The sequence below is a fragment of the Ranitomeya imitator genome, chromosome 5, assembly GCF_032444005.1.
Source record: "Ranitomeya imitator isolate aRanImi1 chromosome 5, aRanImi1.pri, whole genome shotgun sequence".
Taxonomy (NCBI): domain Eukaryota; kingdom Metazoa; phylum Chordata; class Amphibia; order Anura; family Dendrobatidae; genus Ranitomeya; species Ranitomeya imitator.
Genome location: NC_091286.1, coordinates 23,093,584 through 23,111,730, shown reverse-complemented (window position 1 = coordinate 23,111,730; position 18,147 = coordinate 23,093,584). Strand labels below are relative to the sequence as shown.

The window sequence follows — 18,147 nt, the reverse complement described above, 5'->3', positions numbered from 1 at the left end:
GCAGCCACGAGCACCGCTGCATTAGCAGAGCTCCTGGCTGTAAAATATTTTAACCCCTTCAGATGGATTTACATCGTGGGACGTTACAGATCTTCGGAAGGTATGTATATTGTTGGTTTATTATTTTTTCTTTGTTACAGAGCGAGGGTCTTCAGAAGGATTGAGCGTAGAATAAAATATTACAACAACCTTTGTTTTTATTTCATTAAAATACTTTTAAATAATGTGTTTGTGTTTTTTTTAACCCTTTACTACTATTGGATTAATAATGGATAGGTTTCATAATTGACGCCTCTCCATTATTAATTAGGCTTAATGTCACCTTACAATAGCAAGGTGGCATTAACCCTTCATTACCCCATATCCCACCGCTACACAGGAATGGGAAGAGAGTGGCCAAGTGCCAGAATAGGCGCATCTTCCAGATGTGCCTTTTCTGGGGTGGCTGGGGGCAGATGTTTTTAGCCAGGGGGGGCCAATATCCGTGGACCCTCTCCAGGCTATTAATATCTGCCCTCAGTCACTGGCTTTACTACTCTGGCGGAGAAAATTGCGCGGGAGCTCACGGCAATTTTTTCCGCCATTTAACCCTTTAATAGCTAGAACGCACAAATTTTGCACATACACACTACTACAGATGGATCTGGATAAGTTGGAAACTTGGGCTGAAAGGTGGCAGATGAGGTTTAACAATGATAAATGTAAGGTTATACACATGGGAAGAAGGAATCAATATCACCATTACACACTGAATGGGAAACCACTGGGTAAATCTGACAGGGAGAATGACTTGGGGATCCTAGTTAATAATAAACTGATGGGAGAACTACAATACCCAGATAGATTAGCGAAATTAGGATTATTTAGTCTAGAAAAAAGACGACTGAGGGGCGATCTAATAACCATGTATAAGTATATAAGGGGACAATACAAATATCTCGCTGAGGATCTGTTTATACCAAGGAAGGTGACGGGCACAAGGGGGCATTCTTTGCGTCTGGAGGAGAGAAGGTTTTTCCACCAACATAGAAGAGGATTCTTTACTGTTAGGGCAGTGAGAATCTGGAATTGCTTGCCTGAGGAGGTGGTGATGGCGAACTCAGTCGAGGGGTTCAAGAGAGGCCTGGATGTCTTCCTGGAGCAGAACAATATTGTATCATACAATTAGGTTCTGTAGAAGGACGTAGATCTGGGGATTTATTATGATGGAATATAGGCTGAACTGGATGGACAAATGTCTTTTTTCGGCCTTACTAACTATGTTACTATGTTACTAACAGTAGTGTGGAATCTGCAAAAAAAATGGGGATATGAGATGGTTTACTGTATGTAATCATGTCTCATATCATGTCGGGATTAGGAAGGAGAAAGCAAAAGACGGCAATTGAATTACTGGCTTTAAAGCTGTCTCGCGCTGTATAAAATATTAATTTATATATACATATGTGTCTACTGACACATATATATATATATATATATATATATATATATATATATATATATATATATATATAAACAGTATATATGTTTTTATGGTTTTTTTTACACATGGATCCCTTATATAGCCATATGTTGGTTTTGCAAGCCTGTGAGAAAAACACGCAGTACGGATGACATACGGATTACATACGGAGGATGCCATGCGCAAAAAACGCTGACACAGCCTGCCTACGGAGGAGCTACGGACCACTATTTTGGGGACTTTTCAGCGTATTACGGCCGCAATATTCGGACCGTATTGTCTTACGCCAAGTGTGACGTCGGCCTTACACTTTTTGTTTTTTTCAATTAGAGTCTGTGGCCAAGATCTCTGCTTGCTGTCACTGAATACAAAAAATCCGCTCTACATCCAGGTGCTGAAAACCTGTGCAGCCCTGACACTTCTCACAGCTGAGGTTTTGCCTCTATAACAAGTAACTTTAGATATTGATCCACTCAACATCTCTGGACGTATTGCCCTGACGTCCCCAGGTGTCACACAAGCCGTGGGCAAGGGCTTTCTGTGGGCGAGGGCTTTCTGCCGTCAGTGTCTTTTGATGAAAGTTCTTTTCTTTATACAGATGTCTTCAAGACAACAACTGGGATGTGCAGCAAGCAAAGGAAATGTTTCATCACCTGCAGGTAAATGGTTTTCTTAACCAACCTACTTGCTGACGGTCTCCAGTGAAGTGGAGCCGCCCTGCACTGTGTGCACAGGTGTTCTACTCAGGAGAGGTTCAGTGCTGCCCTCTATTGGCCAGAGCTGATTGCTGCTGCAAAGATCAGTTCTTGCTCTATAGAACCACTGTACATACAGAATGTGGAAAAAAGTATGTGCCCCCTCCACATTCACCTCCAGGATCATTTCTCACCTCCCATCCTACATCCTTAGGCATTCATATGGAGTCGGACCCTCTGCAGATAGAACGGCTCCAGCTCTTCTGGGAAGGATTTCTATAAGACTGTGGGAAATTTTGCCACTTCCTTCAGAAGAGCATTTGTGGGGTCAGACCCTGATGTTGGGGGGAGGCCGGGATCACAATCTCCATTTTAGGTTGGGTCTTGTGCCGCCGCTCACGTTCTCTCCGCCGTGTCTGTATGGAGCTACAGTCATGGAGGTCAGATGAGGGTCTACTCCAAACTGTTCCCACAAAGCTGGAAGCATCGTGCATTATAGAAGCGGCACTGCTGGGGCCAGACGGTGTACACCGGGGGCAATGGGGCTGGATGTTATACCGCGGGGGCAACGGCATTGGATGTTATACGCCGGGGAGCAATGGGTTCAGATGTTATACACTGGAAGCAATGGGACCAGAGGTTATAGACCAGAGGGCGATGGGGCCGGGTGTTATAGACTAGGGGCGATGGGGCCGGGTGTTATAGACTAGGGGCGATGGGGCCGGGTGTTATAGACTAGGGGCGATGGGGCCGGGTGTTATAGACTAGGGGCGATGGGACCAGAGGTTATAGACCAGAGGGCGATGGGGCCGGGTGTTATAGACCAGAGGGCGATGGGGCCGGGTGTTATAGACCAGAGGGCGATGGGGCCGGGTGTTATAGACCAGAGGGCGATGGGGCCGGGTGTTATAGACCAGAGGGCGATGGGGCCGGGTGTTTAACACTCTGCCTCCAGTGTATGAGACCGGGGGGCAATGATGCCAGACCTTATATGCTGAGGGGCGATGGGGCCGGGTGTTATACACTTTGGGGTTGATGGGGCCGGGTGTTATACACTGGGGGGGAAGGGGTGATGGGGCCGGGTGTTATACATTGGGGGAGGGGGGGAATGGGATGGGGCCGGGTGTTATACATTGGGAGTGATGGGGCCTGGTGATGGAGACCAGGGGGTTCGTTGACAGCAGACATTATACACTGAGGGGGGGATGGCCGGATGTTATAGACATGGGGCTGGGTATTACAGACTGGAGGGTGATGAGGCTGGGTGTTATACACTGGGGGCAATGGGGCCGGGTGTTATAGACTGGGGGCGATGGGGCCGGGTGTTATAGACTAGGGGCGATGGGGCCGGGTGTTATAGACTAGGGGCGATGGAGCCGGGTGTTATAGACTAGGGGCGATGGGACCAGAGGTTATAGACCAGAGGGCGATGGGGCCGGGTCATGGAGACCAGTTCGTTGACAGCAGGCATTATACACTGAGGGGGGGGGTGGCCGGATGTTATAGACATGGGGCCGGGTGTTATACACTGGGGGTGATGGGGCCGGGTGTTATAGACTGGAGGGCGAAGGGGCCTTGTGTTATACACTGGAAGGGGTAATGAGGCCTGGTATTATAGTCTGGGGGGTGATGGGGCTGGGTTTTTGTTGACCGGACGACGATGGGGCTGGGTTTTTGTTGACCGGGCGACGATGGGGCTGGGTGTTATATGCTGGGGATGATGGGGACAGGTGTTAAGAGACTGGGGGAGTCGTTGATGGCAGATATTATAGACTGGAGGGGGGAAAGGCCGGATGTTATAGACTGGGGGCGAGGACGGCAGACATTATACACAGGGGGGTGATGGGGCTGAATGAGAAATCTGAAACTGATGGAGTCCTCTACTTGCCTCCATGTCAGATATGTCCGTCTCTCTTGCTCTGACACTGCTGTCACCAAGAGCTCAATGTGCAGATCCCATTCCAGCTCACACCGGGGGTCTGGCCTGGAGACCCCTCCATGACAGCCTGCCACGAGAAGTGGTGAGTTCTCCTTCAACGGAAGTCTTCACACAGAGGCTGGACAGACATCTGTCTGATGGTTTAGTGACTCCTGCGTTGAGCAGAGGGTGGGACACGATGACCCCGGAGGTCCCATTCTATGATCTATAAGCGCTATTACGGCATATAGACATGAGTCATCTTCATGAGAGGCGCCATCTCATGTTTATCTGCATATAGCTGGAGAACCCTTTAAGAGCGCTCACCCTGACTGTATAACGGGGTGATTGGTCCGTCAGTCTCGCCCCCAGGTTTACAGACTGTCACGTATGATTTGCTTTTCCTTTAGTATCTTTTTCCCCTTTCCAGAGTCGGGGCGCCATTCCTCCAGAGGCCTTTGATGTGAAGGAGCTGGCGGCCGTCATGTCGCGATGACGTGTGAGGACGAGTCCCCGCTGGTCGGATTCTGATACACGGCGGGTTCCCTGGTTCTGTTGTCCTTCTGTTCATGTTCTTGTGTTTCTTGTCTGTTTTTCGGCGTCTGGGTTTTGTGTTACAAATAGTAAAATGTGGCCTCGTTCCCGTCGTGTAGACGGCGCCAAAGTTTTCTGCAGAGAATCTGCCCCGTTGTGTTAACGGCCCTCAGTGAGCAGGAAGCTGCGATTAGTGTGCAGGAAAGATGGCTTCTTGTATTATAGAGTTTTAAGGCTTCAGAGCGAACGATCACTTTTGTACAAAACATCCATTAAAGGAAATGTTCTGTTACTAGGTGTTATTGTATTGTGTGACCCCCTCCGCGCCACGAATCTCACGCTCCACACCAGTGTCCTCACTATAGTGATACCACGTCCACAGGACTCACGCTCCACACCCGTCCTCACTAGTGACGCCACATCCACGCTTTACACCAGTGTCCTCACTATAGTGATACCATGTCCACAGGACTCGCGCTCCGCACCCGTCCTCACTAGTGACGCCACGTCTGCGTCTTACACCAGTGTCCTCACTATAGTGATACCACGTCCACAGGACTCACGCTCCACACCCGTCCTCACTAGTGACGCCACGTCTTCGCCATACACCAGTGTCCTCACTATAGTGATACCACGTCCACAGGACTCAAGCTCCGCACCCGTTATCACTAGTGATGCCACGTCCACCCCTTACACCAGTGTCCTCACTAGTGATGCCACGTCCACGCCTTACACCAGTGTCTTCACTATAGTGATACCACATCCACAAGACTCACGCTCCGCACCGTCCTCACTAGTGACGCCACGTCCACGCCTTACACCAGTATCCTCACTATAGTGATACCACGTCCACAGGACTCACGCTCCACAGCTGTCCTCACTAGTGATGCCACGTCCACCCCTTACACCAGTGTCCTCACTATAGTGATACCACGTCCACAGGACTCAAGCTCCGCACCCGTTATCACTAGTGATGCCACGTCCACCCCTTACACCAGTGTCCTCACTAGTGATGCCACGTCCACGCCTTACACCAGTGTCCTCACTATAGTGATACCACGTCCACAGGACTCAAGCTCCGCACCCGTTATCACTAGTGATGCCACGTCTGCGCCTTACACCAGTGTCCTCACTATAGTGATACCACGTCCACAGGACTCACGCTCCACAGCTGTCCTCACTAGTGATGCCACGTCCACCCCTTACACCAGTGTCCTCACTATAGTGATACCACGTCCACAGGACTCACGCTCCACAGCTGTCCTCACTAGTGATGCCACGTCCACCCCTTACACCAGTGTCCTCACTAGTGATGCCACGTCCACGCCTTACACCAGTGTCCTCACTATAGTGATACCACGTCCACAGGACTCAAGCTCCGCACCCGTTATCACTAGTGATGCCACGTCTGCGCCTTACACCAGTATCCTCACTATAGTGATACCACGTCCACAGGACTCACGCTCCACAGCTGTCCTCACTAGTGACGCCACGTCCACCCCTTACACCAGTGTCCTCACTAGTGATGCCACGTCCACGCCTTACACCAGTGTCCTCACTATAGTGATACCACGTCCACAGGACTCAAGCTCCGCACCCGTTATCACTAGTGATGCCACGTCCACGCCTTACACCAGTGTCCTCACTATAGTGATACCACGTCCACAGGACTCACGCTCCACAGCTGTCCTCACTAGTGATGCCACGTCCACACAGGACTCACGCTCCACACCGTTCTCACTAGTGACGCCACGTCCATGCCTTACACCAGTGTCCTCACTATAGTGATACCACATCCACAGGACTCGCGCTCCGCACCCGTCCTCACTAGTGATGCCACGTCTGCGCCTTACACCAGTGTCCTCACTAGTGATGCCACGTCCACGCCTTACACCAGTGTCTTCACTATAGTGATACAACATCCACAGGACTCACGCTCCACACCTGTCCTCACTAGAGATGCCACGTCCACGCCTTACACCAGTGTCCTCACTATAGTGATACCACGTCCACAGGACTCACGCTCCACAGCTGTCCTCACTAGTGATGCCACGTCCACCCCTTACACCAGTGTCCTCACTAGTGATGCCACGTCCACGCCTTACACCAGTGTCCTCACTATAGTGATACAACATCCACAGGACTCACGCTCCACACCTGTCCTCACTAGAGATGCCACGTCCACCCCTTACACCAGTGTCCTCACTATAGTGATACCACGTCCACAGGACTCACGCTCCACACCTGTCCTCACTAGTGATGCCACGTCCACCCCTTACACCAGTGTCCTCACTAGTGATGCCACGTCCACGCCTTACACCAGTGTCCTCACTATAGTGATACCACGTCCACAGGACTCACGCTCCACACCTGTCCTCACTAGTGATGCCACGTCCACCCCTTACACCAGTGTCCTCACTAGTGATGCCACGTCCACGCCTTACACCAGTGTCCTCACTATAGTGATACAACATCCACAGGACTCACGCTCCACACCTGTCCTCACTAGAGATGCCACGTCCACGCCTTACACCAGTGTCCTCACTATAGTGATACCACGTCCACAGGACTCACGCTCCACACCTGTCCTCACTAGTGATGCCACGTCCACCCCTTACACCAGTGTCCTCACTAGTGATGCCACGTCCACGCCTTACACCAGTGTCCTCACTATAGTGATACAACATCCACAGGACTCACGCTCCACACCTGTCTTCACGTCCATGCCTTACACCAGTGTCCTCACTATAGTGATACCACGTCCACAGGACTCACGCTCCACACCGTCCTCACTAGTGATGCCACGTCTGCGCCTTACACCAGTGTCCTCATTATAGTGATACCACATCCACACAGGACTCACGCTCCACACCGTCCTCACTAGTGACGCCACGCCTTACACCAATGTCCTCACTATAGTGATACCACGTCCACAGGACTCACGCACCCATCCTCACTAGTGATGCCACGTCCACCCCTTACACCAGTGTCCTCACTATAGTGATACCACGTCCACAGGACTCACGCGCTGTACCCGTCCTCACTAGTGATGCCACGTCCACGCCTTACACCAGTGTCCTCACTATAGTGATACCACGTCCACAGGACTCACGATCCACACCCGTCCTCACTAGTGATGCCACGTCCACGCCTTACACCAGTGTCCTCACTATAGTGATACCATGTCCACAGGACTCACGCTCTGCACCCGTTCTCACTAGTGATGCCACGTCTAAGCCTTACACCAGTATCCTCACTATAGTGATACCACGTCCACAGGTCTCACGCGCTGCACCCGTCCTCACTAGTGATGCCACGTCCACGCCTTACACCAGTGTCCTCACTATAGTGATACCACGTCCACAGGACTCATGCTCCGCACCCATCCTCACTAGTGATGCCACGTCCACGCCTTACACCAGTGTCCTCACTATAGTGATACCACGTCCACAGAACTCACGCTCTACACCTGTCCTCACTGCATTCTTATACCACCATGTCCATGCCTCACGCTCTACCTGTCCTTACTTCACTATGTACACCCGTCCTCAGTATTGTGATATTACCACGTCCACGCCTCAGACTCTACACTTGTGTTTATTATGGAAAAAATATTGTTTCTTGTTTTAAAGAGTTTTAAGACTTCAGAGCGTTCATTTTTTTTGTATAAAATATCCAGTAAAGGAAATGTTAGGTTACTAGATGTTATTATATTGACACTACCACATCCACAACTCGTGCTCGTCCTCATTGTGTTATACCGTGTCCATGACTCACGCTCTACACTTGTCCTCATTATTGTGTGGTACCACCAGCGCTTAGTGCAACCTTGGCGTGGTCAATCATTTAATGGGACTCGTCTGCATCGCCCCCAAGCTTTCTTTTATCCAAACTGAATAACCCCCCCAGTGTGATAACCCGTCTTCTGCACCCATTCCCTTAATACTCCTGGTTCTGCTGCACCCGCTCTAGTTCAGCTACCTCCTTCTTAGAGATACTAGGTACAATTTTGGGCTTCGTCTGTATCAATGCGGCCGCACTTGTGTTTTGTATATAGGCAGAACTTTGTTCTTATCATGAGCATTTCTGCCTCTTTTAATGTATCCCATGGTTTTATTTGCCTGGCACTGGTCACTAAAGTGGAGTTTGCCATCCACCCCATACATCTAAGTCTTTAGTGACCTTTTTAATATTAAGTACTTAAGTGTACATTTTATTTCCTCTGCCCAAGTGAATGACCTTACATAAATCCCTGTAATATTTCATTGTCCTCATCTGTGTTAATTACCCTGCAGTGTCTAATATCTGCAAATATTGAAATTCTACTTCGTACACCCCCTACAAGCTCATTAATAAATAGTAAAAGAAATAGTAAAAGAATAAAAACTGAAAATGTAGCCCCCTTAAAAAATAGTGAGGAAAGAATGGTTGTAGATGACGAGGAAAAAGCTAACATATTAAACACCTTCTTCTCCACGGTGGAAAATGAAATGCTAGGTGAAATCCCAAGAAACAATGAAAACCCTATATTAAGGGTCACCAATCTAACCCAAGAAGAGGTGCGAAACCGGCTAAATAAGATTAAAATAGATAAATCTCCGGGTCCGGATGGCATACACCCACGAGTACTAAGAGAACTAAGTAATGTAATAGATAAACCATTATTTATTATTTTTAGGGACTCTATAGCGACAGGGTCTGTTCCGCAGGATTGGCGCATAGCAAATGTGGTGCCAATATTCAAAAAGGGCTCTAAAAGTGAACCTGGAAATTATAGGCCAGTAAGTCTAACCTCTATTGTTGGTAAAATATTTGAAGGGTTTCTGAGGGATGTTATTCTGGATTATCTCAATGAGAATAACTGTTTAACTCCATATCAGCATGGGTTTATGAGAAATCGCTCCTGTCAAACCAATCTAATCAGTTTTTATGAAGAGGTAAGCTATAGGCTGGACCACGGTGAGTCATTGGACGTGCTATATCTCGATTTTTCCAAAGCGTTTGATACCGTGCCGCACAAGAGGTTGGTACACAAAATGAGAATGCTTGGTCTGGGGGAAAATGTGTGTAAATGGGTTAGTAACTGGCTTAGTGATAGAAAGCAGAGGGTGGTTATAAATGGTATAGTCTCTAACTGGGTCGCTGTGACCAGTGGGGTACCGCAGGGGTCGGTATTGGGACCTGTTCTCTTCAACATATTCATTAATGATCTGGTAGAAGGTTTACACAGTAAAATATCGATATTTGCAGATGATACAAAACTATGTAAAGCAGTTAATACAAGAGAAGATAGTATTCTGCTACAGATGGATCTGGATAAGTTGGAAACTTGGGCTGAAAGGTGGCAGATGAGGTTTAACAATGATAAATGTAAGGTTATACACATGGGAAGAGGGAATCAATATCCCCATTACACACTGAACGGGAAACCACTGGGTAAATCTGACAGGGAGAAGGACTTGGGGATCCTAGTTAATGATAAACTTACCTGGAGCAGCCAGTGCCAGGCAGCAGCTGCCAAGGCAAACAGGATCATGGGGTGCATTAAAAGAGGTCTGGATACACATGATGAGAGCATTATACTGCCTCTGTACAAATCCCTAGTTAGACCGCACATGGAGTACTGTGTCCAGTTTTGGGCACCGGTGCTCAGGAAGGATATAATGGAACTAGAGAGAGTACAAAGGAGGGCAACAAAATTAATAAAGGGGATGGGAGAACTACAATACCCAGATAGATTAGCGAAATTAGGATTATTTAGTCTAGAAAAAAGACGACTGAGGGGCGATCTAATAACCATGTATAAGTATATAAGGGGACAATACAAATATCTCGCTGAGGATCTGTTTATACCAAGGAAGGTGACGGGCACAAGGGGGCATTCTTTGCGTCTGGAGGAGAGAAGGTTTTTCCACCAACATAGAAGAGGATTCTTTACTGTTAGGGCAGTGAGAATCTGGAATTGCTCGCCTGAGGAGGTGGTGATGGCGAACTCAGTCGAGGGGTTCAAGAGAGGCCTGGATGTCTTCCTGGAGCAGAACAATATTGTATCATACAATTAGGTTCTGTAGAAGGACGTAGATCTGGGGATTTATTATGATGGAATATAGGCTGAACTGGATGGACAAATGTCTTTTTTCGGCCTTACTAACTATGTTACTATGTGGAAAAGAAGAGGGCCCAATACTGACCCCTGTAGTTCCCCACTGTGACCCAATCTGAGCATGTTTCATTAATAATCACTCTAGGTTTAATAAGTACAGACAAAATCCACAGTGTGACCCTGGTCCAGCCGGGAACTCCCCTTTTCATACACGCTGATCAGGCTAGTCTGACCGGACAATGCTGTGACACTATGGCTCCTATACCTCTCACACTTGTCCGTGATGAATATGCAACAAAACAAAGTCAATGTATTTGTTTCATAGAAGGGGGAAATTAATTGTCCTCCCTGCTCAGTGGGTAACTCGTGCTATCCCTTTATCACACCTGAATACTCTTATTCATGGGCACGGGGTCTCGGATCAGTCGCATCTGTCCTTGCTGTAATAGGAATCCCCTGCTCTCTTCTCATTGCTGGGCTTGCGCTGCTAAATAGGTGCCAGTGTGAACAGGGTGAGTTGCAGTGCAAATAAGTTTATTAATACTCCAAATGCCTCATACAACTTAATGGTTCAGAGTTAGTATTTTACGCTCCGCCTATGTGCTCATCCTTTACAATCAGACTGTTATGTGTGATTAATTTCCACCTTTTTAAAAGTGACTGGCTAGATGTGTCCATGATAAATATATATATTTATCAGTATGGTGCTGCATATACTTTTTCTGCCCCAAAACTCCATATTTTACTCTGCAGTTACCAACAGCCAACACTAGGGGGAGTTCTCTGCACACTGTTAAAAAAGCAGTAATAAATCTATATGCAGAGAGCGCCCTCTGGTGGTGGCTGTGAGCAGCGCAGGTGATAAATTTCATTGTAGGGAATTTTGATGTTATTAAACGATGTGACACAGAACCACCTAAAAATTAGATATTCTCCATGATGGCCAAAGGAACTAAAGGGGCATATGGACAGGCTTTTAAAAAGTTAGGCCGAACAGAGAAGGTGGTGTAGTACTGATAAAGGGAGTGTGACCAACCCCTTTAAATTCTATCACTGCCCCAATCCCCTTAGAGGGGTTATATAAAAGTAGACAACCCTTGTAATCATCAGGTTTCTAGAGCAGATTGTTAAAGCTTGTTGGGCGATTGTATTACACCGTAATAAATAATCTCAGACAGTTTTACAGCATAAGAAAATCGAAAAACGGGTAATTCCATCTTTAATGAGGAGAAACGTAAATTATTATTTTATAAGTAAAATTTACAGTGTAAGACACGTCCTTCCAACAAACCGATATCACAAAGTAGAGGAACTATACAGGTCCTTCTCAAAAAATTAGCATATAGTGTTAAATTTCATTATTTCCCATAATGTAATGATTACAATTAAACTTTCATATATTATAGATTCATTATCCACCAACTGAAATTTGTCAGGTCTTTTATTGTTTTAATACTGATGATTTTGGCATACAACTCCTGATAACCCAAAAAACCTGTCTCAATAAATTAGCATATCAAGAAAAGGTTCTCTAAACGACCCATTACCCTAATCTTCTGAATCAACTAATTAACTCTAAACACATGCAAAAGATACCTGAGGCTTTTATAAACTCCCTGCCTGGTTCATTACTCAAAACCCCCATCATGGGTAAGACTAGCGACCTGACAGATGTCAAGAAGGCCATCATTGACACCCTCAAGCAAGAGGGTAAGACCCAGAAAGAAATTTCTCAACAAATAGGCTGTTCCCAGAGTGCTGTATCAAGGCACCTCAATGGTAAGTCTGTTGGAAGGAAACAATGTGGCAGAATACGCTGTACAACGAGAAGAGGAGACCGGACCCTGAGGAAGATTGTGGAGAAGGACCGATTCCAGACCTTGGGGAACCTGAGGAAGCAGTGGACTGAGTCTGGTGTGGAAACATCCAGAGCCACCGTGCACAGGCGTGTGCAGGAAATGGGCTACAGGTGCCGCATTCCCCAGGTAAAGCCACTTTTGAACCATAAACAGCGGCAGAGGCACCTGACCTGGGCTACAGAGAAGCAGCACTGGACTGTTGCTAAGTGGTCCCAAGTACTTTTTTCTGATGAAAGCAAATTTTGCATGTCATTCGGAAATCAAGGTGCCAGAGTCTGGAGGAAGACTGGGGAGAAGGAAATGCCAAAATGCCTGAAGTCCAGTGTCAAGTACCCACAGTCAGTGATGGTGTGGGGTGCCATGTCAGCTGCTGGTGTTGGTCCACTGTGTTTCATCAAGGGCAGGGTCAATGCAGCTAGCTATCAGGAGATTTTGGAGCACTTCATGCTTCCATCGGCTGAAATGCTTTATGGAGATGAAGATTTCATTTTTCAGCACGACCTGGCACCTGCTCACAGTGCCAAAACCACTGGTAAATGGTTTACTGACCATGGTATTACTGTGCTCAATTGGCCTGCCAACTCTCCTGACCTGAACCCCATAGAGAATCTGTGGGATATTGTGAAGAGAAAGTTGAGAGACGCAAGACCCAACACTCTGGATGAGCTTAAGGCCGCTATTGAAGCATCCTGGGCCTCCATAACATCTCAGGAGTGTCACAGGCTGATTGCCTCCATGCCACGCCGCATTGAAGCAGTCATTTCTGCCAAAGGATTCCCGACCAAGTATTGAGTGCATAACTGAACATTATTATTTGATGGTTTTTTTGTTTGTTATTAAAAAACACTTTTATTTGATTGGATGGGTGAAATATGCTAATTTATTGAGACAGGTTTTTTGGGTTATCAGGAGTTGTATGCCAAAATCATCAGTATTAAAACAATAAAAGACCTGACAAATTTCAGTTGGTGGATAATGAATCTATAATATATGAAAGTTTTATTGTAATCATTACATTATGGTAAATAATGAAATTTAACACTATATGCTAATTTTTTGAGAAGGACCTGTACAGAAGACAGGATTCATGGCGACCATTAGAGGAATCGAGAGATTTTATTCCTTTAAAATTGCACTTGTTCTGTTATTACTGAACAGCTCGAAGGCAACGAGAGCGGCTCACAGGGAAACAAAGGGTTAACGTCCGTCACCGGCAGGCAGTGAAGGCGCAATAGATGTTCTGCGCTGTATAAATCTTCCAGTATGGGGACACACTGCACCTGGGAGTCATCAGGGGAACTTACCAAGATCCTGAAATATGGCGCAGAACTGACCGCAGGAGCCGGTGACATTCGCTGCAGGTGTAACAGAGAGATGGCAGAGATAAATGATTGACTAATACGGGGTTAAGTACACTCATGCTCCTGCTCTGCAAGAGCTCATTGATGGGAATAGCCTACTTTTTCAGGGGGCAAATTAAATATTGGAGCAGTCTGTGGAGCGTTTCCTGGTGCCCTTTCCAAGTTGTACAAGATTGTGTGCCAATTTATTCATAAATAAAAGACGCATACTCCTCAGAGCCACCACTAGGGGGAGCAACAGCACAGAACGCCCTCTAGTGGTGGCTGCAGGTAGTGTGGAACTAGTGCACACAACATACCACAGAACGCCCTCTAGTGGTGGCTGCAGGCAACACATTCAGTGCACACAACATACCACAGAACGCCCTCTAGTGGTGGCTGCAGGGAGCACATTCAGTGCATACAACATACCACAGAACGCCCTCTAGTGGTGGCTGCAGGCAGTGTGGAGCCAGTGCACACAACATACCACAGAACGCCCTCTAGTGGTGGCTGCAGGGAGCACATTCAGTGCACACAACATACCACAGAACGCCCTCTAGTGGTGGCTGCAGGGAGCACATTCAGTGCATACAACATACCACAGAACGCCCTCTAGTGGTGGCTGCAGGGAGCACATTCAGTGCATACAACATACCACAGAACGCCCTGTAGTGGTGGCTGCAGGCAGTGTGGAGCCAGTGCACACAACATACCACAGAACGCCCTCTAGTGGTGGCTGCAGGGAGCACATTCAGTGCACACAACATCCCACAGAACGCCCTCTAGTGGTGGCTGCAGGCAACACATTCAGTGCACACAACATACCACAGAACGCCCTCTAGTGGTGGCTGCAGGCAACACATTCAGTGCACACAACATACCACAGAACGCCCTCTAGTGGTGGCTGCAGGGAGCACATTCAGTGCATACAACATACCACAGAACGCCCTCTAGTGGTGGCTGCAGGCAGTGTGGAACTAGTGCACACAACATACCACAGAACGCCCTCTAGTGGTGGCTGCAGGTAGTGTGGAACTAGTGCACACAACATACCACAGAACGCCCTCTAGTGGTGGCTGCAGGCAACACATTCAGTGCACACAACATCCCACAGAACGCCCTCTAGTGGTGGCTGCAGGCAACACATTCAGTGCACACAACATCCCACAGAACGCCCTCTAGTGGTGGCTGCAGGCAACACATTCAGTGCACACAACATCCCACAGAACGCCCTCTAGTGGTGGCTGCAGGCAACACATTCAGTGCACACAACATACCACAGAACGCCCTCTAGTGGTGGCTGCAGGGAGCACATTCAGTGCACACAACATACCACAGAACGCCCTCTAGTGGTGGCTGCAGGCAACACATTCAGTGCACACAACATACCACAGAACGCCCTCTAGTGGTGGCTGCAGGCAACACATTCAGTGCACACAACATACCACAGAACGCCCTCTAGTGGTGGCTGCAGGGAGCACATTCAGTGCACACAACATACCACAGAACGCCCTCTAGTGGTGGCTGCAGGGAGTTCAGTGCACACAACATACCACAGAACGCCCTCTAGTGGTGGCTGCAGGCAACATATTCAGTGCACACAACATACCACAGAACGCCCTCTAGTGGTGGCTGCAGGCAACACATTCAGTGCACACAACATACCACAGAACGCCCTCTAGTGGTGGCTGCAGGCAACATATTCAGTGCATACAACATACCACAGAACGCCCTCTAGTGGTGGCTGCAGGGAGCACAGAGTTCAGTGCATACAACATACTGCAGGTGCCCTCTAGTGGTGGCTGCAGGGAGCACAGTTCAGTGCATATATATCATACTGCAGGCGCCCTCTAGTGGTGGCTGCAGGCAGCGCAGAGTTCAGTGCATACAACATCCCACAGAACGCCCTCTAGTGGTGGCTGCAGGGAGCACAGTTCAGTGCATACAACATACCACAGAACGCCCTCTAGTGGTGGCTGCAGGGAGCACAGAGTTCAGTGCATACAACATACTGCATGCGCCCTCTAGTGGTGGCTGCAGGGAGCACAGTTCAGTGCATATATCATACTGCAGGTGCCCTCTAGTGGTGGCTGCAGGGAGCACAGAGTTCAGTGCATACAACATCCCACAGAACGCCCTCTAGTGGTGGCTGCAGCCAGTGCAGAGTTCAGTGCACACAACATACCACAGAACGCCCTCTAGTGGTGGCTGCAAGGAGCACATTCAGTGCACACAACATACCACAGAACGCCCTCTAGTGGTGGCTGCAGGGAGCACAGAGTTCAGTGCATACAACATACTGCATGCGCCCTCTAGTGGTGGCTGCAGGGAGCACAGAGTTCAGTGCATACGACATACCACAGAACGCCCTCTAGTGGTGGCTGCAGGCAACACATTCAGTGCACACAACATCCCACAGAACGCCCTCTAGTGGTGGCTGCAGGGAGCAGAGTTCAGTGCATACAACATACCACAGAACGCCCTCTAGTGGTGGCTGCAAGGAGCAAAGTCCCAACGCCCGACCTGTAATGTTCCGTATAATAGGACACGTATATAATACTTGCCACACCCGATGCAGAGTGGAAACTATCTGCCCGGTCCTGTACTGTGATCTGTCTGATCCTCACCATCCGTGATCTCTACAATCTGTAGATGTCTGAATTAAAGCCTACAGCTCATAAAATAATTTGCAGGGGCTAATTTTGTTCAACCGTTCAGTTTCTGGGAAAGCTGGGTGATGACCAATATGGCCGCCCTGACCGTTCCCACATAGGTACGTGGGGCGATAAACAGATCTGCCATCTCCTATGGTAAATGTATGGCGTCCGTGTTCTGCCATCATCCAGTTTATTGGACGTGATATCCAAAAGCGAAGCCGTCATAGAAAACAACGGAAAATAAATAATGTATTAGTGCAAGTCAAGCTAAAATCAAGAAGCGGTCAGGGCATGCTGGGAGTTGTAGTTTCCACAACCGCCGGAGCGACTTCTTCTACCCTTATACAGCGACCTGCCGTACTGCAGAAACACACAGGCAAAATCTATAGAAAATGACAATATCACCTCCAGAGCTGCAATCGTAAGTCTGACAGATTCCTTCTGGCTTCTCAGGTTTCATGAAGCCACCACCCCGGCCCTGCGGCCCACCCCTCGTCTCATACGGCGCATGCTCCGCTGTGTTACATCGGGGGCGGTGTAGCGTTTCCTTCAGAACTGCAGATCACACCGGACAGATTATTCCATATGATTATTATTATTATTATAAACCATTTCTCATTTGTTACATATTTTACATGGTACAAGATCAGACAAATCAGACAGATGAGAGAACAGAGAAGAAACTTTCACCCCTCCCCTCTCCTGCCCATAACAGACGGCTGATACCAGAGAGAGATAACGGCACATTTCGGATTTGCTCTGACTTATAGCGGAGGAGGAACCGTCCATATTTTGGGGTTTGCGGCGACGCCGAGCTACCTGCGCGTGGTACAGGGCAGACCGATGGGAACACGTGACCTTTTACCCTTTGACCAGTCTCGAGGGGGCGCTCACCACCCTGGTACCCAACACAAAGGTGCCGAGTGACGACCGAAGATGCCCCCCTCCTCGATGACGCTTCTCATGCGCATCCGTCTTCTGAACAGATCATGAAATGCCCCCGTGTGGGCGCACATAAAATATAATAATAATTAAAAATCCCAAACAAGTGCGGAGAAAAAAAAAAAACACAAAAGTGCAGGCGCAGCCAAATTATGTTTAACCCCTTTCATGGCCACCAATCGTAGTGACGAAGAATGGGTTAAATCCCAGCACTCTGAATTAGTGTCAGCCGCCAAGAGGAACAAGCAGGCAACACTTCTCGAAAAGGATCCAGCTCATGTGATCGACTCGCTGACCTGGACCCGCCCCATGACCGCTGGGCCCCTCCCCCTGATCACGGGCCCCTCCCTCTAACCACAGGCCCCCTCCCCCTGACCGCTAGCCCCTCCTTTATCTAGTATAATACACTCTGTAGTACACAGATTTTGAACGCCACAAAGAATAAGAGTTGTCAAATTTGAGCAGGTAGACCCCCCGGCCGGGGTACTGGTGGCTGCCGGCGTACACCTCTTCGTGACAATCCCGCCTGTAGACCGGCACAATCTCATCCAGCTGAGGTTTGTTGGCGTTCTTTTTGGTTTTCTCTTCGTTGTTGGGATGCTCTGTAACGAACAGACAAGTCAGGAGTGAGTCC

The 18,147-nt window shown here is 48.3% G+C and overlaps 2 protein-coding genes across 2 annotated transcripts in view; one reads left to right on the top strand and one right to left on the bottom strand.

Moving 5' to 3' along the window:
* Nucleotides 1-4,901, top strand: part of LOC138637648 (nuclear RNA export factor 1-like) — a 70,274-nt gene extending 65,373 nt beyond the window's left edge. The window contains exons 20-21 of the mRNA XM_069726484.1: nt 2,061-2,121; nt 4,506-4,901. Of these exons, the coding sequence (XP_069582585.1) occupies nt 2,061-2,121; nt 4,506-4,571 (127 nt within the window). The 3' untranslated portion in view covers nt 4,572-4,901. The remainder of the gene's footprint in view (nt 1-2,060; nt 2,122-4,505) is intronic.
* A 7,013-nt stretch (nt 4,902-11,914) lies between these two features.
* Nucleotides 11,915-18,147, bottom strand: part of ACBD3 (acyl-CoA binding domain containing 3) — a 33,045-nt gene continuing 26,812 nt past the window's right edge. Inside the window, exon 8 of the mRNA XM_069768404.1 lies at nt 11,915-18,115. Within this exon, the coding sequence (XP_069624505.1) occupies nt 17,904-18,115 (212 nt within the window). The 3' untranslated portion in view covers nt 11,915-17,903. The remainder of the gene's footprint in view (nt 18,116-18,147) is intronic.